This window comes from Dasypus novemcinctus, chromosome 9 (assembly GCF_030445035.2).
Source record: "Dasypus novemcinctus isolate mDasNov1 chromosome 9, mDasNov1.1.hap2, whole genome shotgun sequence".
In the NCBI taxonomy this organism is placed as follows: domain Eukaryota; kingdom Metazoa; phylum Chordata; class Mammalia; order Cingulata; family Dasypodidae; genus Dasypus; species Dasypus novemcinctus.
Window position 1 is genome coordinate 101,892,502 of NC_080681.1, and position 22,732 is coordinate 101,915,233.

The window sequence follows — 22,732 nt, forward strand, 5'->3', positions numbered from 1 at the left end:
GAGGCCAGGAAAGAGAACACTGGGAACCCGCACTGGTTCTCGAAAGCTTCTGCCCCATTGTGGCTTGCATATCACTTCTGTTCACAATCATTGGCCAAAGCAAGTCACATGCCTTTGCCAAGTTCAACAGGGCTGGGATCCACCTGTAAAGAGGGACATTGAATATTTGTGAAAAGCAGTATGGTCTATCACCAAACAAACAAACAAAAAGTTGCTGAGGTGGGAGATTGCACTTCAAGCAAGCCAATGAAGTATGCTGAGCCTCAGTTTTCCCATCCATGAAATAGGGACACTAGCAATTCTGACATTAAAAGTGTATTGTGTTAGCTTAGTCAGATTGCGTGTGGAGTGCTGGCACAGAGCCTAGTATAAATACTTACTCAATAAATGGTAACTTTTATTATTAAGGTATGAAGAACCTTGATTGCTGCAAGGCTAGAGTAAAATGGAAGTCCTGAGGCCACTTGCTTCACTGAGGCTATAAGAACCCTGGAGCTACCATCACACTCACACACACATGTAGCAACTGGGTCCAGGGCCAGCCTGGCCTGAGAAGGTCTGGGATTTCATTGGGCCTTTGTAGGCAGAAGTAGGCAGAGCTGGCCCCCTGGCCTGCTTTTGTTCTTAACCACCAGCGCCAATGAAGCATTATAAGTCAGGGCCATTTATGTGGCCAGTGAGGCTCAATGGAGGTCAGCATTGGATTTTGGGGTTGCAGGAATAGATCTTAAGCCTGAGAAACTGACTCTGGGATGCATGTTTTGTACCAGTTACTTGTATCTGAAAACCAGGCAGGCATGTAACCTCTCCAGAGCAGTCAGGAGGCCCTAGAAAGGAACCACACTCCTATAACAGGAAGTGGGAGTTTCTTGCACCTGGAAGAACCTTCATTCTGTGGGACAGCAATGATATCTCAGGGTGGAACCTGGTGTGGTGGTTTGAAGCTGTATGCACCCAGAAAAACACATTCTTAAATGTAATCCCTTCCTGTAGCTGTGAACCCATTGTAAGTAGGACCTTTTGATGAGGTTACATCAGTTAAGGTGGGGCCCACCTCTGAGGATGGGTCTTAACCCTATTACTGGAGTCCTTTATAAATGGAATGGAATTCAGACACACAGAGAGAAAGCCATGGAAGCAAGAAGCTGAAATCAACGGAACCCAGAAAAGAATGGCGAGGCTGCCACATGCACTGCCATGTGACAGAGGACCAAGGACCAAGGATCACCAACAGCCAGTGCCAGAACATCAGTCTTTGAGGGAAAAAAAAGTATCAGCTTGATAATGCCTTGATTTAGACTTTCTTTGAGCAAATAAATTCCCATTGTTCAACCTAACCCATATCATGGTATTTGCTTGAGCAACTCAGGAAACTAAAACACCTGGGAAGATCTGAGCCATCTACCCCTCCATCTGGGAGCACGTACGTAGTCTCCTGCTTGGTAGAGTCCAGACAGATAAGTGTCCATACCCTGCACCATTAAAGAAAGTAGACATTCTTTAATTCTGTTGGTATTTTTCTATCAATCCCATCATTATCCAGATGGGACACCTAGGCCAAAGCCAAAATTTTGTATTCTTAAAAATATATTCATATATTTTTGTATTCTAGATGGACTTATTTGTGGCAGCAATGTGGAGGAGACACTGGAGGCTGCAGGGGGTTCATCTGGGGTGCATGGGGCAGAGTGGGTGTATTAGTCAGCCAAAGAGGTGCTAATGCAAAATACCAGAAATTGGTTAGTTTTTATAAAGGGTGTTTATTTGAGGGAGGAGCTTACAGATACCAGGCCATGAAGCATAAGTTACTTCCCTCACCAAAGTCTACCTTCACGTGTTGGAGCAAGATAGCTGCCAACGTCTGCGAGGGTTCAGGTTTCCTGGGTTCCTCTGGGTTCAGCTCCTCTGGTTTCTCCACAAGGTCAGCTGTAGACTATGAGGCTCTCTAGGCTTTGCCTCTCTCACAAGTTCAGCTGTAGACTGTGAAGTGAATGGCTCTGGCTCTCTCCCTGGGGCTCCAGCTTCAGCATCAAACTCCAACATCAAAACTCCAACATTAAAAGCCCTAACATTAAGAACCCCTCCAACGCTGTCTTTTGCCTTGCCTTTTATCTGTGAGTCCCCACTCACCAAGGGAATGGGCAGACTTGGTGGCCACTTGGATCTGGGGAGAGAAAAGGCGAAGGCAGGATCAAAACTGACTCCCAGGACAAGTTTAGGAAAAATATTCAAAATATGACACCAAAAGTAACTTGGTAGCAAAATCTGACCTGGAAGACATAGACTCTTTGTATTAATAATTATTTTTCTCCTAATACTGCAGAAAAGTTAATGTGTTTTATTACATGGTTCTGTGCCCAGATCATACTAGGGGTAGTAAATTACACAGCATATAATATATGCCCTATATCGCCTTTTTTGCAAGTCCAAAAAGGAAATTCTGAACTCTGAATCATATCTGGATTTATAAAGGGGATTGTGGAGCTGTAACAATAGAAGCAGCAGCAGCAAACCACTGCCCTAGGCTCCTCCTAGAGGGCACACGAGGATATCATTGTTACTATTTGTTTTCCAGTTATCTGTCCACAGAGGTCCTTGTACCTCCTCAGGGTCTCTTCTACTCTGCTGGTCACTGGTGTCCCCACCCCAAGCCACAATGTGAAGAGGCACTTTCTGCTGCCCCTTGGAGCACACTGAAGCATGAGGGGATCTGTGGATGTGTCTCAGGTCCCTAGCCTTGCCCTGCTTCATGGGGTGAGGGGGAGACTCTGAAGTCTTGTGTTTTCCTAGGCATCCCTCACACACACACACATACACACACAGAAGCTATAGATCCTCTTCTGCTCTAGGATTTCTCAAATCTACCTGAGGATCATATCACTGCCCCCACCCACTCACCCTACCCACCTCCGGGACAGTGAGGGGCAAGACACAAGACCCCCTCTCAGTAATCATAGATTTTCCCTTAGACTATCTTCTTCCTTCTGGGCAAAGGTGTCTAGTTTCTGGGGGTGGGAAACTGACTGTTTCTTCTAAATTTTTTCCCGAGGCCAAGACCTCAACTTTTAGAACCCCAAACTGAGGCTGTTTCTCTTCTGTTCTTTGCCTCCCCTGGAGTCATTATTCCCCTGAGGCATGAAAGTGAGCACCCATAGTTGCAGAAAGAGCTTGATTAAAAACAAAAATGATATATGGGCGCACAGCTAAACAGGCTGCCCCTTCTAAAAGAAATATTGCCATCCACTGGGCCACTCCTTCAGGTTTCTCCTCTCTCCTTTTCCTACACAGCTTCAAGAACAAGGGATTTCCACTCACACTTCCCTCATTTCCAATGGAAGCTGCTCCCTTATTAAAGGTCATCTACAGACTCCTTAGAACTAATTCCTAGGGGCTTTGCTCAGTCCTCATCTTCTTTGACTTCTCCAAGAAGGCTGATTGTATGATAGTTCAAGAATATCATCTATTTCTTTAAAAAAAAGTATCATTGCCCCTCTGACATGACTCCTCCCAGTAGGAGGAGCATATTTCCTAACCCATTGACTTCAGCTTGAAAACAGAACTTGCTTTGGCAAGCAAAATGTGAGTACATGTGACCTGTGGCACTTCCATGGCCTGTGCCATTTCTGTGCAGAAAGTTTAAAGCCCAACACATGGGAAGCGGACTTGGCCCAGTGGTTAGGGCGTCCGCCTACCACATGGGAGGTCTGCGGTTCAAACCCTGGGCCTCCTTTACCCGTGTGTAGCTGGCCCATGCGCAGCGCTGATGCGTGCAAGGAGTGCCATGCCACGCAGGGGTGTCCCCAGCATAGGGGAGCCCCACATGCAAGGAGTGTGCCCCGTAAGGAGAGCCGCCCAGCGCAAAAGAAAGTGCAGCCTGCCCAGGAATGGCACCGCACACACGGAGAGCTGACACACACAAGATGATGCAACAAAAAGAAACACAGATTCCCTGTGCCACTGGTAAGGATGGAAATGGTCACAAAAGAACACACAGCGAATGGACACAGAGAGCAGACAACTGGGGGAGGGGGGAGAGAAACTTTTAAAAAAATATCTTAAAAAAAAAAGGCCAGCACATGATCCCATCATTAGCCTTTTTCCTGTGGTGTACTGGTAAATGTTAACAACCAGCTCTTCAAAGGAAAAAAACCTGTTTGCCAAGTTCCATGGTATAAATATTCCCATGACAACTGATTTCAATCTACCAATATGACATCACTCTCCACCTTTACTAAGGAGTGGACTTGAGAGCCAAGCCAAGCCCACAATTTGAATCTTGAGTGCAATGGCACAGGTATAGAAAACGGCTGGAGCTGAGTCATTCTGATTGCAGAATCCATGAGTAATTTTTGGGTTTTGGGGTGGCCGCACCCAAATTTAGAACCAAATGAGAGCCACAAAAGTAAGACAGAGGAAGACCAAATACCATTACCACTGACAAAGCTGCTGGGGATGTGCCCTTAAGTGTGATAGACAAGCAGACTTACTAATACTGGCCCCTAGAATTAAACTTCCCCACCTGGTCCCAGGCAGTGCTGAAATATCATAATCCTCCCAGTGAGGACCAGATTCCGGAAAACAGCATGGAAGGAGAGAGAGAGAGAGAAAAAAAAAGCATGTTTTGTATAGCAGGCAGATCTCAAAGGGAAAGAGAGGAATTTCTGAGTTGAGCTTAACTCATTTTCTTCCAACTCACCAATCAGGTAACTCTGGGGAGTAATAGGTGGGTGAGGGGGTGGGACAAGACACAAGAGCATTCCTCTAAAGGAATTCCTTCCACATAGAAAAAGCTGGTATAGGGAATAAATGTTTCCCCCAGCACTCCCACTTCTTCCTCATATCTAGATTTCCCAAAGCAGCCCTTGCTCTATCATTCCTGAGGTCTCTGGTGCTCAGCTGTATCCTCCCAATGAATTCCATCTTGTTTAACATAGCCAGAATCTATTTCTGTTGCTTGCAATCAAAGAACATGTATTAGCTTCTGTCTTAAGTCAGTCAAAGGGGTACTGATGCAAAACACCAGAAATCGATTGGTTTTTATAAACGGTATTTATTTGGGGTGGAAGCTTACAGTCACAAGATGGTAAAGAGTAAATTACGGCATCTCATTCTGCAGCACTCCTATGGTCCATGCCTCAGACCATATACTTTTCTTGTTTTCTTGTTTCTTAATAAACTCTTTATTCCCTTGCCTGAGGAAAAAAAAAAAAAAAGAAATGAAAGAGAATAAATCCCTCATCAAAGACTGTTGCCACGTGTTGGAGCAAGATGGCTGCTGTCTCTGCCAGGGTTCAGGCTTCCTCTGCAGGCTCCGTGGTCCCAGTTTCTTCTGGTCTCAGCTACAGGCTGGCATAAGGCTTGTTTCTTTCCCTGGAGCTTGTTTCTTCCTGGGCTCAGCCGCTCATTCTCTCCACAAGGTCAGTTGTAGACTCTCCTCCCAGGGCCTCTGCTGTATCTATGGAGCCATTTCTATTCTTCTGTGTTCTTCTCCCGTGTATTTACTTCCCAGGGCTCCAGCATCAAAACTCCAACTCTCTCCTCTGCCCTGTTGTTTTCTCTGTGAGTCCCACCCACCACTCAATGTCCTACCAACATGGCCAAATCAAACCCTAATCATAATTTAATCAAGTAAAAAATGAAATCTCTGAACTTAATACAAAGGGGAACACACTCAGAGGAACAGACCAGTTTAGAAACATAATCCAATATCTATTTTTGGAATTCATAAACAATGCCAAACTGCTACAGCTTCCCATTGCTGCTGTAACAAATTATCACAAATTATGTGGCTTTAGAACAACACAAATTCATTATCTTACTTTCTGGAAGTCAGAAGTCCAAGATGGTCTTTCAGGACTCAAATCAAAATATTAGCAGGACTTTATTCCTTCCGGAGGCCCTAGGGGAAAATCTGCTTCCTTGCCTTTTCCACCTTCTGGAGGCTTTCTGCACTCCTTGACCCATGGACCCAGCCAGCAATCATATCACTTTGATGTCTGCTTCTGTTGTCAAATCTTCTTTGCTGACTCCCCTGCTTTCCTCTCTCCCTGATGAGAACCTTTGTGATTACACTGGGCCCACCCAGAAAGCACAGGGTAATTGCCTTATCTCAAGATCCTTACCTTTATTGCATCTGCAAAGTCCCTTTTGCCATGTAAAGTAACATACTCACAGGTTCCAGGTATGAGGACGTGAGCATCTTTGAGCAGGGAACAGAGAAGCATTATTAGCACAAAACACTAACAGAAATACTTAACTTGTCTCACACTCACCCCTTTTTCTCCTCTCCAGTCTGTCCTGCAAGTGATCTTCATAAAATGGGAATCTGGTCATCACATCCGTACCAAAGAAATTTCCTCATTCCCCCAAACCCACTTAATATAACCCACAGCACACCTAACTCGCTCCTTCCTCTGAAAGTTTGTTCCAGTGTTCTCTCAGCCAGAAAAGTCCCCAATCCCCAGCCCAAAACCCAGTCCCTTCCAACCTTCAAGGCCCTTCTCTTTCACATGATCTCCATAATCTCTCTGGCTAGAACCCAGTGGGACTGTGAGCTTCAGATTGGCAGTAACTGCTGGAAACCATCGACTCAGACAGAGTTGAGTCCCAATCTCAGCTCAGCCACAAGTAGTAACCTGAGCCTTAGTTCCTCAATTTTAAAAATGTAGATAAGAGTAGTTACCTCACACATAGGTTGTTGTGAGAATTAAATGAGATAAATCACGTACATGCTTAGCATAGTGCTTGGCACATAGTACTCGATAATAGGTAGATGGTGGTAATTATTATTAATAATACCATTGAGTAAATAAATGAACTAGGTACCCCCTCCTTTCCCTGATTGTCAGAATCCCCTTAGTATGCCCCAAGGCCTAGAGCATTTAAAAATAATAATAATGCTTTATTTTTACAACAGATTTAGGTTTATAGAAAAACTGTACAGAAATTGCAGAGTTCGCCTTACCCCTCAACACACAGTGTCCCCTATTAACATCTTGCATTAGCGTAATACAATTAGTTACAATTGATGAACCAACACTGATACATTATTACTAACTAAAGTCCATGGTTTACTTTAGGGTTCACTCTTTGTGGTGTACAGTTCTAGGCGTTTTGACAAATGCATAATATCATATATCCATCATGACAGGATCATACAGAATAATTCCACTGCCCTAAAATTGTCCTGTGCACTATCTATTCATCCCTCCTCTCTCTTTGAACCCATGGCAACCACCAATCTTTTTTTTTTTTTTAATTTTTTATTGTAGTTTACCTTTAAACAATTTTTAAGAGTACACTTCAGGGGTATTAATTCACAATTTTGTGTCACTGTCACCACCATCCATTACCAAAATTTTTTCATCACCCCAAACGGAAATTCTGCACACATTAAGTAATAACTCCCCATTTCCCCCTCCCCCAGGCCTCTGGCAATCTCTAATCTACTTTGTCTCTATGACAGAGCTTTGAACACAATATTTGTCCTTTTGTGCCATTTTCCAATTGAATAAATAAATGTTACATTTTGTGTATTTATGGGTAGTCTTAGTTGCTTTCCCTCCTGGGGATTCATGCCTGATCAGAATCACCACAGGATTTGGTGGCAGAAGGGGAAAGCTGTCCCCACACTCCTTGCCTGGTGCCCTCCATACAGCAGACCTTAATAAATGCTTGTCTTGTTGAGTTGAAGTGAATTTGGACCACAAAGAAACTCCCACCAGAGAAAACGGAGTTACTCCCTTCCCCTTCTTCCACCAACCCTGTGCTCTCTGGGGCACCAGCCTGAATTTGTGGCTTTGGACTGGTCACCATCTATCTTTAGTCTTCAGCGTCCTTTCTGATATATGGGCAAAACAATCGCTGCCTCCTTCAGGGCCATGGGGAGGAGCCAACAAGATCAAGCAAGCACCCTGTAAAAGTCCCATAAGGAAATTAATGCAAATTTCTTTTGTGAGGTAAAGTAGAAGAAACCACCACCCAAGGGTCAGAAAATTCATCACTGGAGGTTATGAGCCTTTGGGGAAAACATAGTTGTTTCATAATCACACTCTTGACAAAGGTCCAAAGGGGCCCTTGGGTCAGGTCTTGCCCAGGCCTCAGGGGTTGCTTCATAGAGGGTGTGGATGGAACTTTCACACACCAAAAAACGGTAGAAATCATTTTCCACTCCAAAGATGTTCATCTCTTTAGAGAAAAGCTTTCTTTTCCCTACTTAAAAAAAGTTGTTTTTATTATAAAGGCCACACCTGTTTATTATAGAAGTAATTATAGACTTTTTTTAAAAAAGATTTATTTTTTATTTATTTCTCTCCCCTTCCCCGCCCCCCCCACACGTTGTCTGCTCTCTGTGTCCATTCGCTGGGTGGTCTTCTCTGACCACTTCTATCCTTACCAGCAGCACCGGGAATCTGTGTCTCTTTTTGTTGCATTTTCGTGTTGTGTCAGCTCTCTGTGTGTGCGGCACCATTCCTGGGCAGGCTGCACTTTCTTTTGCACTGGGCGGCTCTCCTTACAGGGCGCACTCCTTGCATGTGGGGCTCCCCTACGCAGGGGACACCCCTGCGTGGCACGGCACTCCTTGCACGCATCAGCACTGTGCATGGGTCAGCTCCACACGGGTCATGTAGGCCTGGGGTTTGAACCACAGACTTCCCATGTGATAGGCGGACACCCTATGCAGTGGGCCAAGTCCACTTCCCAAGAACTTTTTGAAAAATATAAAAATGCACAAAGGGGGGGTGCGTTCCGGTAATTACAGTATACAGGGATCAAAACTTGTAACTATCAAAGAGACTGGGATTTTGTGGTATAATAACCGCAATATTGTATCCTGCTTGGTGTATGTTTTCCTATATGATTAAATAGTTCTATACAAAGGGAAGATTCCAGTATACAAATTTGTTGCAATTTATTTAACCAATCTCTGCTTGTTGGATATTTGGGGTAGTGCCATATTTTTTTCTTTTCCCCTATTAAAAGTGCTGCTGGTAACATCTTCGTAACATAATCTTTGCACATATCATTGACTATGTCCTTTGAAATTCTGAAGGTGGAATTGGTGGGCCAAAGGACATTTGAGATGTACTGCCAACTTGTCTGAATGATTTTACACATTTTCACTCCCACATACACTGCCTATCACACCGAAATTGCTGGTGTCAGAAACAGCCTAACGCCTAACCCGCCCAACCCAGTCTCTGGCCTTCCTTCACCAGTTCCCGCCTATTTCACACACCGGCTCGGAGCGCCAAGAGCACCCCGGCCCCTCAGTCTTGCGGGCCCGCCCCTTCCTTACTCCCGCACAGATTCTGCCCAATCAAAATCAGCCGTCCCCAGTATCGCCGCGTGGTTGGTAAATTGAAGTGTCCGTGGCGCTCGGGGGCGGGCGGACAGGGCTGACGGACGTAGCGTCGGGCCAGTGTGAGCGGCGAGCGCGGCGTGCGTGGCGTGCGTGGAGAGCTGGCCTGGAAGAGCTTGACCTGCGACTCCAGCGGTGGTGCGGTGACCAGAGGATTCGGCGGGCATGCCTCCTAACGAGCCAGCGACCGAACCGGCCCGCGAGTACTCTAAAGGTATCCGGGCCGTGCTGCTGGGGCCGCCCGGGGCTGGCAAGGGTACCCAGGTGAGCCGCAGGTCGGGCCCGGTGTCGGAGCGGAACTCCAAGGTCAGGGCAGCCGGAGGTCTAGAAGCCCTATTCTCGCCCGGGAGCGCGGCTGTGGGCTGTGGAGGTCCCGGGTTTGGACGCTGAGGCTTGGGGGGAGGTCTGGTCACGGTCTTGATTTCTGGTGAGGAGATTAGGGGAGTCTGAGTTAGGATTGGTGTTCTTGAAGAATCTGGGTTTGAGGTGTCGTGCCTGGGGATCTGAGGCTGATTTAGTGGTTAGAGGCTGGGAGGTCGGGGTCGGGGTGGTCCTGGGTTGAGGTATCAGGATTACTAGCTGAGTGGTGGCAGGGAGCTTTTATGGCCCACATTACCTGCGAGTTGGGGGTGGATTGTCCAGAATCAAGGTTACCGTCCAGGCATTAGGGTTAGGGGAACGTTTTCGTTAATGACTAATGACGGGCTGGAGAACATCTCCAGCTCTTAATGCAGCCCGGCATCTCTTGATGAGAAATGCTAAGAGAAATGAGGTAACTTGGGTTAGCCGGTTACGTTGGGGGATGGAAGAGAAAGCTTAGGGCCTTCTGAAAGCTGGGCGTGAGTGTGTAGAACAGGCTTTGTAGTAAGCCTGGGGAGCCATTGAGATTCTGATAAGCACTGAACCTTTGAATAGTATCCAAATTAAGGATTGGAAATGCTTTTGGGGCCTCAGGGTGGAGTTGGGATCTGAGACCACTGCCTATACCTGGAGGGGCTAAACAGCTTAAATGACTCAAATAATTTTAGATAGAGGGAACTTGGAAATTTAACTTCCTCGATATGCAGGTAAGAAAATAGGGCCAAAGGGGTTGGTGGCTTTCCCAGGTTAGGGGAGTTGATGTCATGGAGCCTGGGACCATAGTCATGGAGCACCAGAGGACTGGAGTCAGAAATATCCCCCTGCTCTGGTAGGCTGTGGGTGGCCTCACTTGGTTTCTGGGTCCCTCCAGATCTGGGACCTTTTGGGACTTTAGATCTGGATTGGGATTTTTTATCTCATTTAGGATTCAGAAGTCCGTAGATTACTTTATTGCTATCCTCTTCCTGCCTGAGGTCTGTCATTGCTTATTTGGCTCTAAAGAGGGAATTCCTGAAAATTTTCAGCCCCCAAGTGAATGGGCAATCTGGGAACTGCTCTGTGCCCATTCTTCTCTTCCTAGCACTTGCCAAGATTGCAAAGTATTCGCTCTTGGCCAACCTACCCCACCCCCACCCCCACCCCCATGACACCTAGCACGTTACTTGGCACTTGTGGTGGGTTTGCTGTAAATTTATGAATGATAAAGATTAATGTGGGTGATGAGAAGGGACTTCTGGGAGACTGTCCCTGTGACTTTGCTTTTTGTCTCTGGGCACTAGGTCAGAAAAGACTGCTTTCTCTTTCTTTCCCTAGCCTGAGCTGATTCTTTCTCCTAGCCCACTCATTACCTAATCTCCTTGTCCTCAGTGATGTTGACTTCTCTCCTTTGTCCTGTTGCTGCCATCCTCAGTTATCAGGTATCCTGTAGCCTATACATCTTTAATCCTGTACTCTGCTAGACTTCTGCTATTAGTGGCCAGGTATAAAAAGGGTAGCTCAAGTGCATTGACTTTCTTAGCTCATTATGAAATTAATAATTTCAGTAGTCGTGAAGTGGACAGCCCATGCCAGTGCTATAACAAGAGCATACAGGGACTTTATATTCTGGTGAGTTAACTTCTAAGCCTCAGCGTTCTCACCTGAAAAATGGGGATACTTGTCTTATCATTCAACATTTCATGAGCACCCACATTACAGAGACAGTAATGAACAAGATTAATAAGGTGCTTGGCCATGTTGGCTAAAGGTTCACAGGATATTGGACACTCAGGTTATATGTGTATATAGCACCCGAGATACTTCGATCACAACCTGGCACATAGTAGGTACTTAGTAAATATTCACTCCCCCTAGAAACACATCTCCCCTCCCCTCTGATGTATATCAGTGTAAAAGGTGACTCCTTCAGGAAGTCCTGAAGAAAATTTTACTTATGAGCTGCTTTATAAGATGCGAGTTTGATGGAAAATTGGTCAGAGAAGGCTTTGTGAAGGAGAGGATATGCGAATAGAGCTAGGAAAGGGTAAGATTCACACAAGCTACTTAACTTGCATAAATTTTCCTCTCCACAGTTAGAACAGTTAGGAATATTGGTAATTGTAGTCTATGAGTTAAAAAGAAGCCAGAGGTTGCAAAGTTGCAGCTTTCACCAGCATTTAGCCTGCAGGTGCATCCTCCTCCCTAACTTGTTATTGGGAAGAATTTTGAATATGCAGAAAAAACAGGATAGTACTATGAGCCCCATTACCCAGGCCCAAGAACCATTAACTAGTAGCCATTCCTTCCCTATCCACTCTCCCTTCACAAATTATTTTAAGGCATGCCCCAGGCATCATAACATTTCATGTGTAAATACTTTGGTGTATATCTATAAAAGATAGTTTTGATGGGGGAGAGAGGGTGGTGTGAACAAGATTTAATAATCCTTTTTATTTCTGTGGAGTTGGTAATAATGTCTCCCTTTTCGTTTCTGCTGCTTGTTATTCACATCCTCTCTTTTTTTTTTTTTTTTGTCCGTCTAGCTAAAGGTTTGTTGATTTTGTTGAGCTTCCCAACCAACTTTTGGTGTCCTTGGTTCTAATGTTTTTTATTCTATTTCATTTATCTCAGCTCTAATCCTTATTATCTTTAGGACTTGTAAGTCCCAACACTCTAATTGGTCTGCCTTATACAAAAGAGGGATTGAAAACACAACTTTTTACTGGCTGTTTTCCTCGGAGTGGGAATTATCCAGGGGAGGAGTCAGTGAAGCATGTGGTCAGGTGATAGGTAGGCCTTTTGTCTTCTGGTGTCTTATAGCATTAGGCCTTGGGTCTCCCTGTTGTTTTTTTTTTTTTTTTTCCTTTTTCTTTTGAGGTAACAGGGGCCAGGGATTGAACCCAGGACCTTTTATATGGGAAGCCAGCTGTCAACCACTGAACTATGTCAGCTGCCCTGAGTTGGTTTTTTCATTTGTTTTTGCTTGTTGTTTGGTTTTGTTTTTTCCTTAGGAGGCACCAGGAACTAAACCCAGGACCTCCAATGTGAGAAGCAGGCGCTCAGCTGCTTGAGCCACATCTGTTCCCCTCTCCCTGATTTTTGAAAGACAGTCTCGCTGAATATAAAAGTCTCGGTTGACAGTTGTTCTCTTTCAGCACTTTTATGTATTTCATCCCACTACTTTCTTGCTTCTATGGTGTCTAATGAGAAATCTGTGCTTAATCTTATCAGGACTCCTTTGTACCTAACACCTTGCTTTTCTCTTGAACTTTTTTCTTTGTAAAATTGTTTTAACATTGTTATAAAGCTTACAGTCTGTATACCAATTTTTTTCATATGTCCCAATAATGTCCTTTTGAATGTTTTCTCCTTTCTTTCTAGATCTCATCCAGAATCATATATTAATACATTTAGTTGTCATTGTCTCTCTTTTTTTTCCCAAAGATTTATTTATTTATTACCCCCCCCCAGTTGTCTGCTTTCTGTGTCCATTCTTTGTGTGTTCTTCTGTGTCTGCTTGTATTCTCATTAGGCAGCCCCAGGAACTGATCCTGGGACCTTCCAGAGTGGGAGAGAGGCGATCATTCTCTTGTGCCACCTCAGCTCCCTGATCTGCTGTGTCTCTTATTATTTTTCCTCTGTGTCTCTTTTTGATACATTATCCTCCTGTGCCAGCTCTCTGTGTGGGCCAGCACTAATGCACGAGGCAGCACTCTGTGCAGGCCAACACTCCGCATGAGCCAGCTTGCCCCCACCAGGAATCCCTGGCAATTGAACCCTGAACCTCCTATATGGTAGATGGGAGCCCAATGGCTTCAGCCACATCTGCTTCCTTCATTGTCTCTTTTATTGCGCTTTCTTTTCTTTTTTAATCATGGAAACATATATGTAATGTGAACTTTTCCACCTCAGCCACTCCCAAGCATACCATTCAATGGGATTAATCATATCCACAATATTATGGTACCCTTACTACCTTCCACTACTAAAACTTTCCTCTTTCCCCAAACAGAAACCTGCACCCATTATGCATGAACTTCCAATTCTCCCTTTTTCTCCTGCCCCTGGCAATCTGTACTCTAATTTTTTTTTAAGTGTCTCCCCCTGCCCCGTTGTCTGCTGTCTGTGTCTGTTCTCTGTGCGTTCTTCTGAGTCTTTTCTTCTCTTTAGGCAGCCCTGGAAACCGATCCTGGAACCTTCTGGAGTGGGAGAGAGGTGCTCACTCTCTTGCATCACCCCAGCTCCCTGATCCACTGTGTCTCTTATTGTCCTTCCTCTTTGTCTCTTTTTATTGAGTCATCTTGCTCTCTGCTTGGGCCAGCTCACTGCGTAAGCCAGCTCAGCGTGCAGGCCAGCTTGCCTTCACCAGGAAGTCCTGGGAATCGAACCCAGACCTCCCATATGGTAGACGGGAGCCCAATTGGTTGAGCCACATCTGCTTCCTTTACTCTAATTTCTGTCTCTGAGTTTGCATATTCTCTGATTTTTTTATTAGTTACCATGGGGCTTAAATTTAACATCCTAAATCTATAACAATCCTGTTTGGTTTGATACCAATTTAACTTCAATAGTATACACAAACTATGTTCCTATACCCCTCCACCCCCTACCTTTGTGTAGTTCTAGTCTTAAATTACATGTTGACACATTATGAGCCCAAAACCACTGATTTTATCATTACATTTTATGCATTTGCTGTTTATGTCTTGTAGGAAGTAAAAAGTGAAATTATAAACCAAAAATAAATGCAGTAGTACTGGCATTTATATTTACCCATGTCATTGCCCTCACCCAAGATCCTTATTTCTTCATGCAGTTTTATCTATTTTCTAGTGTCCTTTTCTTTCAACCTTTATTTTTATTTTTTTTTTTAAAGATTTATTTATTTATTTAATTTCCCCCCCTCCCCTGGTTGTCTGTTCTTGGTGTCTATTTGCTGCATCTTGTTTCTTTGTCCGCTTCTGTTGTCGTCAGCGGCACGGGAAGTGTGGGCGGCGCCATTCCTGGGCAGGCTGCACTTTCTTTTCACGCTGGGCATGCTCTCCTCACGGGCGCACTCCTTGCGCGTGGGGCTCCCCCACACGGGGGACACCCTTGCGTGGCACGGCACTCCTTGCGCACATCAGCACTGCGCATGGCCAGCTCCACACGGGTCAAGGAGGCCCGGGGTTTGAACCGCGGACCTCCCATATGGTAGACGGACGCCCTAACCACTGGGCCAAAGTCCGTTTCCCTCTTTCAACCTTTAGAACTCTCTTTAGCATCTTTTTTTTTTTTAAGATTTATTTTTTATTTATTTCTTCTCACCCCTCCCTGTTCTCCCATTGTCTGCTGTGTCCATTCGCTGTGTCTTCTTCTGTGTCTGCTTGTGTTCTCATTAGGCAGCTCTGGGAATCGATCCTGGGGCCTTCTGGAATGGGAGAGAGCCGGTTACTCTCTTGCACCAACTCAACTCCCTGTCCTGCTACATCTTTTTATTTTCTTTCCTCTGTGTCTCTTGTTTCATCATCTTGCTGCACCAACTTTCAGCGTCAGCCAGCACTCCTGCGTGGGGCAGCTTTCCCGCGCTGAACGGCATTCCCACACAGGGGGGCACTCCTGCGTGGGATGGCATTCCTTCGTGGGCTGGCACTCCATGTGGGCCAGCTTGCCTTCACCAGGAGGCCCTGGGCATCGAACCCTGGACCTCCTATGTGGTAGATGGGAGCCCAGTTGGTTGAGCCACATCTATTTCCCTCTTAAGCAGCTCTTGAAGAGTTGGTGTAGTGGTGGCAAACTCTCAACATTTGTTTATCTGGGGATGTCCTAATCTCACTTTCTTTTTTTTTTTAAGTACGTTTTTATTAGAGAAGTTTTGAACTTATAACACCCTTCCACCAACACACCACACAGTTGTGGAGCATTTGTTACAGATGATGAGATAATATCATCAGACTATTACCACTAACCAGGGTCCAGAGTGTAAATTTGGTATATTTTTCCCATAGCCCCCTATTTTTTAACACAGCACATCTTTGGCATTGATGCAAGAAAATTATAGTATTGCTGTTAACTATAGTCCATAAGTTACATTAGTTGTATTTTTTCCCCTTCTCCACATTCCCACCACCCTGCAATAGTGACATACATCCGTTTTAGTTCACAGAAGGATATCCTTTTCATTTGTACTGTTAACCACAGTTCTTATCCGCCTCTGGGTTCACTATGTTGTTTAGTCCCTGAATTATACTCTAGCTTCCTTTCAATTAACATTTACATCCTTAGACTACCCTTTTCAGCCACAATCTCATTTTTAAACGAGCTACTTTCATTCTGCTTACAATAATGTGTTACCATCAACTCTGTCCATTTCCACACTTTTACAGTCAAGTTAATTAAAACTTCTACATTAACCATCAGTACTCCTCAACCTTCCTCTTAACTCCTAATAACCAGTACTCTTGATTTTAACTCCATGCATTTATTCTTTATAATTAGTACATATTAGTGAGACCATGCAATATTTGTTCTTTTGTGTCTAGCTTATTTCACTTAGCATAATGTTTTCAGGGTTCATCCATGTTACATGTTTCCCAATTTCATTTCTTCTTACTGCAGCATAGTGTTTCATTGTGTGTATATACCACATTTTGTTTATCCATTTATCGGTTGATGGACACTTGGGTTGTTTCCATCTTTTGGCAACTATGAACAACGCCTCTATGAACATCGGTATGCATATGTCCGTTCACGTCCCTGTTTTCAGTTCTTCTGGGCATATTCCTAGTAAAGAAATTGCTGAATCATATGGCAGTTCTATATTTAGCTTGCTGAGGAAGCACCAAACTGTCTTCCACAGAGGCTGCACCATTTTACATTCCCACCAACAGTGAAGGAATGTTCCTATTTCTCCACGTCCTCTCCAGCATTTATTGCTTTCTGTTTTCTTAATAATGGCCATTCTGTGTGGTGTGAGATGATATCTCTATGCCATTGTCCTTTTGATTTGCGTTTCCCTAATAGCTAGTGCTATTGAACATTTTTTCATGTGCTTTTTTGGCCATTTGTATTTCCTCTTTGGAGAAATATCTAAGTCTTTTGCCCATTTTTTAATTGAATTGCTTGCTCTTTTATTGTTGAGTTGTGCAATATCTTTTTATAGAATAGAAATCAAACCCTTATCAGATATATGGTTTCCTTTTTTTTTTTTCCCCATTGAGTGGGCTGCCTTTTCACCTTCTTGACAAAGTCCTTTGAATCACAAAAGTGTTCTAAGTTTGAGGAGGTCCTGTTTATCCATGTTTTCTTTCGTTGCTCATGCTTTTGGTGTAAGGTTTAAGAATCTACCGCCTACCACCAGGTCTTTTTTTTTCTTCTTCATTTGTTTTTATTTATTTTTTTACCATCAGGTCTTGAAGATGTTTCCCTACATTTTCTTCTAGATTTATAGTTTTAGCTTTTTAAATATTTTCGGTCTTTGATCCATTTGAGTTAATTTTTGTATAAGGTGTGAGATAGGGGTCCTCTTTATTCTGTTTGGATATGGTTATCTAGTTCTCCCAGCAGCATTTGTTGAAAATTATTCTGCCCCAGTTGGGTGGGTTTGACAGCCTTATCAAAAAATCACTTGACTATAGATTTGAGAGTCTGTTTTCTGAAACATCAATTTTATTCCATTGATCTGTGTTTTACCTTTATGCCAGTACTGTTTTTACCACTGCACCTAGGTAATATGATTTAAAGTCTGGAAATGAGAGTCCACCAACTTTGCTTTTCCTTTTTAAGAGGTTTCTGGCTATTTGGGGCTCCTTACCATTCCAAATAAATTTGATACTTGGCTTTTCCATTTCTTTTTAAAAAAGGCTGGCGAAATTTTTATTGGAATTGCATTGAATTTGTGTATATATTTGGGTAGAACTGACATCTTACTGATATTTAGTCTTCCATGAGCACTTTGGAAGACTTAAGATTGGTATTAAATTTTTTTTTTTCTTATTCATTTTTTTCTCTATATATATATTTTTAATGTTACATTAAAAAAATATGAGGTCCCCATATGCCTCCCACTCCCCCTCACCCCACTTCTCCCACATCAACAACCTCTTTCATCATCGTGGGACATTCATTGCATTTGGTGAATGCATTTTGGAGCACTGCTGCACCACATGGATAATGGTTTACATTGTAGTTTACACTCTCCTCCAGTCCACCCAGTGGACCATGGCAGGACATACAGTGTCCAGCATCTGTCCTTGCAGTATCACCCAGAACAATGCCAAGTCCTGAAAATGCCTCCACATCATATCTCTTCTTCCCTCTCCCTACTCTCAGCAGCTGCCGTGGCCACTTTATCCATGTCAATGCTACATTTTCTTTCATTACTAATCACGACAGTTCCATAGTAGAATATCAGTAAGTCCACTCTAATCCATACTCTTCTTCCATCCTGTGGACCCTGGGATGGTTATGTCCACTCCACCTCTATATCAAGAGGGGGCTTAGGGTCTTGGTAGAACTCATCTGTGAAACCATCTGGTCCTGGGCTTTTTGTTTTGGGGAGTTGTCTGATGACTGTTTCAATCTCTTTACTTGTGATTGGTTTCTTGAGGTTTTCTGTTTCTTCTAGGATCAGTGTAGGTTGTTCATACTTCCCTAGAAATTTTTCCATTTCATCTACATTGTCTAGTTTTTGTCATACAGTTTCTCATGGTATCCTCTTACGATCTCTCTTATTTCTGTCCATTTATCACATTATTCAAGCTCTTTCTTTATTGAGCCTCTGCCCATATGTTCTGTACAATTCTGAAAGTGGTGTATTGAGGTCTTCAAGTATTATTGTAGAGATATCTCTTTCTCCCTTCAATTTTGCCAGTGTTTGCCTCATACAGTTTGGGGCATTCTGGTTAAGTGCATATACATTTATGATTGTTATTTCTCCCTGGCGAATTGCCCCTTTTATAAATATATAATGTTGTTCCTTGTGTCTAATAACAGTTTTGCTTTTAAAGTCTATTTCATCCGATATAAGTATAACTACTCCACCTTTTTATTTGTTTACTGCATGCATGGATATCTTTTTCCAGCCTTTCACTTTCAACTTGTTGCTATCATTGGGTCTAAGATGAGTCTTTTGTAGACAGCATAGATGTACTCATATTTTCTTATCCTGCCAATCTGTATCTTTTGATTGGGGGGTTTAATCCATTAACATTCAGTGTTATTACTGTAAAGGCAGTTCTGCTTCACCCATTTTGACCTTTGGGTTTTATCTGTCATATTTTATTTTTACCACTCTTTTGACTCAGTTATTTTTACTGATATAATCTTCATTTCTAAATTCTCTTCTAAGCCCCTCTTTCCTGTCTTTTCTTTTCAGGCTGTAGTACTCCCTTTAGCATTTCCTGCAAATCTAGTCTTTTGGTTACAAACGCTCAGTTTCAGTTTTTCTGTGAATATTCTAAACTCACCCTCATTTTTGAAAGACAGTCTTGACAGATATAAGATTCTTGGCTGGCAGTTTTTCTCAGAAGCATGTTAAGTATATCATACCACTGCCTTCTTGCCTCCATGGTTTCTGATGAGAAATTGGCACTTAATCTTATTGGGTATCTCTTGTACGTTATGTATTGCTTTTCTCTTGCTGGTCTCAGTATTCTCCCTTTGTCTTTGGCATTTGACGTTCTGGTTAGTATGTGTCTTGGAGTTGGTCTATTTGGATTTACTTGGATTGACTTGCATTGTGCTTCTAAGACATCTATGTCTTTCAGTAGGGTTGGGAAATTTTCTACCATTATTTATTCAAATATTCCTCCTGCTCCTTTTCTCTTTTCCTTCTGGGACAGCCATGACATATATGATTGTATATCTCTTGCTGTCATTTAGTTCCCTGAGACCCTGTTCAATTTTTTCCATTCTTTATCTGTTCTTCTGTGTTAGCTTTTGGAGGCCATGTCTTCAACCTCACCAATCCTTTCTTCTGCCTCCTCAAATCTGCTGTTATTTGCCTCCAGTGTAGTCTTAATTTCATTTATTGTGCCTTTCATTCCCAGAGAATTCTGTGTATGCTTTCAGATTCTTCTTTGTGCTCACCTAGTGTCTTCTTAATATCCTAATCTCTTTAGGCATTTAATTGAATTTATTAAGGATATTTGTTTGAACATCTCTGATTAGTTTTCACAACTCCTTTATGTCACTTGGAGGCTTATCTTGTTCCTTTGACTGGACCATATCTTCCCGTTTCTCAGTATGAATTGTAATTTTTTGTTGTAATTTTATCTTGGCATTGGCTTACCAGATGTATTTATTCTGGGTGTAGTTTCTCTCTTTAGTTTTGGGCTTTCTTGCCATTTCTTACTTGCTGGTTGTGTAGTAGGAGCCAAGGATGTAGTTGGTACTGTAAGCTTTGGAGGCCAAAGCTGCCTTCATTGCCCCAGGAACTGATGAAGCTTCTCCCACCTTTCTCCTCTGCCAGAAGTAGGGACAGAGCTGCAGCCATCTGTATCTTGCTTTCATTTCTGAAAGATGATTTTGCCACATATAGAATTTTCATTAGTGGCAATTTTTTATTTTCAGCAGTTCAAGTATGTCATGCCACCACCTTTTGCCTCCATAGTTTCTGATGAGAAATCGGCATTTAATCTTTTTTTTTTTTTAAGATTTATTTATTTATTTCTCCCCCCGCCATTGTCTGCTCACGTCCATTCGCTGTATGTTCTTCTGTGTCTGCTTTATTCTCTTCAGGCTGCACTGGGGATCTGTGTCTCTTTTTATTGCGTCATCTTGCTGCGTCAGCTCTCCGTGTGTGTGGCACCACTCCTGGGTGGGCTGCAGTTTCACATGGGGTGGTTCTCCTTGCGTGGGGGGCACCCTTACGTGGAGGCGTCCCTGCATGGGCCGGCACTCCTTGCACGTAGCAGCACTATGCGTGGGCCAGCTCACCACACAAGCCAGGAGGCCTTGGGTATTGAACCTGTGGACCTCCTATATGATTGGTGGACGCTCTGTCTGTTGAGTCACATCCGCTTCCTGGCATTTAATCTTTTTGAGGCCCCCTTATACAACATATTGCTTCTCTCATGCGGCTTTCAGCATTCTCTCTTTATCTTTGGCATTTGGGTTTATTTTGTTTGCTGAGCATATTGGATGTGTATATTTATGTCTTTCATTAAATTTAGGACATTTTCAGCCATTATTTCATTTAATATTCTGTCTGCCTTAGTCTCTTTTTTTTTGGTATCTCTTTTAATTTATAGGTCCCCCGCCCCTCCTTTTTTTTCAGTTACGAAGGCCAGAGCTTGAACCCAGGACCTTGTGTATGGGAATCTGGCGGTGAACCACTGAGCTGCATTGACTCCTCCAAGTTGGTTTTTTCGTTTGTTTGGGCTCTTTTTAGAGATACCGGGGAATCAAACCTGGGATCTAGTATGCGGGAAGCAGGCGCTCAACCACTTGAGTTACACCCACTTCCCTCCACCCCCTTTTTTTTCTTGCAGCTTTTTTGTGGAAAAACTGGGATGTTTATCTTAAGAGTATCCCTCATCCAGGGAATTTTTTATTGTATCCCCATGGTATATTTAGCATCTTCCTCTGTCCTCTTTATTTACTAAATATTGGTTTGTGTGGTTTTTTTGGTTATTTTTTAAAGATTTATTTATTTATTTCTCTCCCCTTCCCTGCCCCCAACCCCGGTTGTGTGTTCTCTGTGTCTATTTGCTGTGTCTTCTTCCTTTGTCTGCAGCATGGGAATCTGTGTTTCTTTTGGTTGCATCATCTTGCTGCATCAGCTCTCCATGTGGGAGGTGCCATTCCTGGGCAGGCTGCACTTTCTTTCGCGCTGGGCGGCTCTCCTTATGGGGCACACTCCTTGCGCGTGGGGCTCCCCTATGCGGGGGACACCCCTGACGTGGCAGGGCACTCCTTGCGCGCATCAGCACTGTCCATGGGCCAGCTCCACATGGGCCAAGGAGGCCCAGGGTTTGAACCACGGACCTCCCATGTGGTAGGCGGATGCCCTAACCACTGGGCCAAGTCCGCCGCCCTAAATATTGGTATTTTGATCCACAAACTTAATCAGGTTAGGTTTTGATTTTGGGGAGATAAAACTATTTCAGAGATGGTTCTCTGCTTTCTTTTAGAAGGCATGTGATGTCTGCTTTTCTTTTTGTGGTGTTCATAGCCATTGCTCTTCAGTACCTAGATCCATTATTTCATTAGGGCAAAATGGTGATGTTCTAATTATATCATTCCTTTTTCCTTTATTAGCTGAAATACTTCTATAAAGTAATAGAAAAGGCAGGATAAATGCGCATTTGTTCCTTTGATTTATTCACTTTCAAAATAATAAGTTGGCCACACGGTGTATCCATTTGGGAAATTTTGCCTAGAAGTCCCAAGCTCCAGTTTCTTTTGAGAATGAAAGATCTGGCAGCACTGGCCTCCATTCCAGTATGGCAGCAGTCAACAGCAGCTGAGCGGCACCACAGTCTTACATGGTCCAGTCTTTGACTGTCCTCTGCATAGTCACCTTCGTTGCCTGTTGCTTACTTTGGCCCACTTCATTTATTTGCATTGCTTGCTTGGCTTCCATCGGCAGATGTTTGCAATTTTTAATGGAAAATCCCTAACCTGGAGTTAGTGTCTGCTCTGTAATGTTTGTTTTCTTTCCACCAGTTCTTCCTTTTATATCCATATAACTCAGTATTTTTTGTGTTTTATGTTGACATAACTGAAATCATCTGTTTCCTTTTAAAACTTGTCATTTCCAATTAAAATAAACATTTGAAAAGAAAGCATATCTGTTTTTGCCATCAATAGGATAATGTGTAAAACCTCTAGAATACTTGAGTTTATTTAAATAGCCTTACTTTTTTGTCTCTCTTTTGGTGTTGGGTGTTCCCGCAGTATAGTCAAAGCCAAAGGTGTGTTTTGTTTTGTTTTGTTTTGTTTTTTTTCTGCCAGCCTCTGCTCACAGTTTCTTATGTGTCCAATTCATGCCTTTCCTTCAATGCCTGGCACACCTGGGCTCTCAGCTACTATCTTGCAGACCAGACTGTC

The 22,732-nt window shown here is 43.4% G+C and overlaps 1 protein-coding gene across 4 annotated transcripts in view; it reads left to right on the plus strand.

Annotated features, from left to right (window-relative positions):
• Positions 1-9,425: 9,425 nt before the first annotated feature.
• Positions 9,426-22,732, plus strand: part of AK2 (adenylate kinase 2) — a 34,952-nt gene continuing 21,645 nt past the window's right edge. For 2 of the 4 annotated variants that reach the window (XM_058303951.2, XM_004471379.3), the window contains exon 1: positions 9,426-9,625. In XM_058303951.2, coding sequence (XP_058159934.1) covers positions 9,527-9,625 — 99 coding nt within the window. In that variant the 5' untranslated portion in view covers positions 9,426-9,526. Of the gene's footprint in view, positions 9,668-22,732 lie in introns of all 4 variants that reach the window. The other 2 variants (XM_004471377.3, XM_004471378.4) reach the window with 2 other exon arrangements.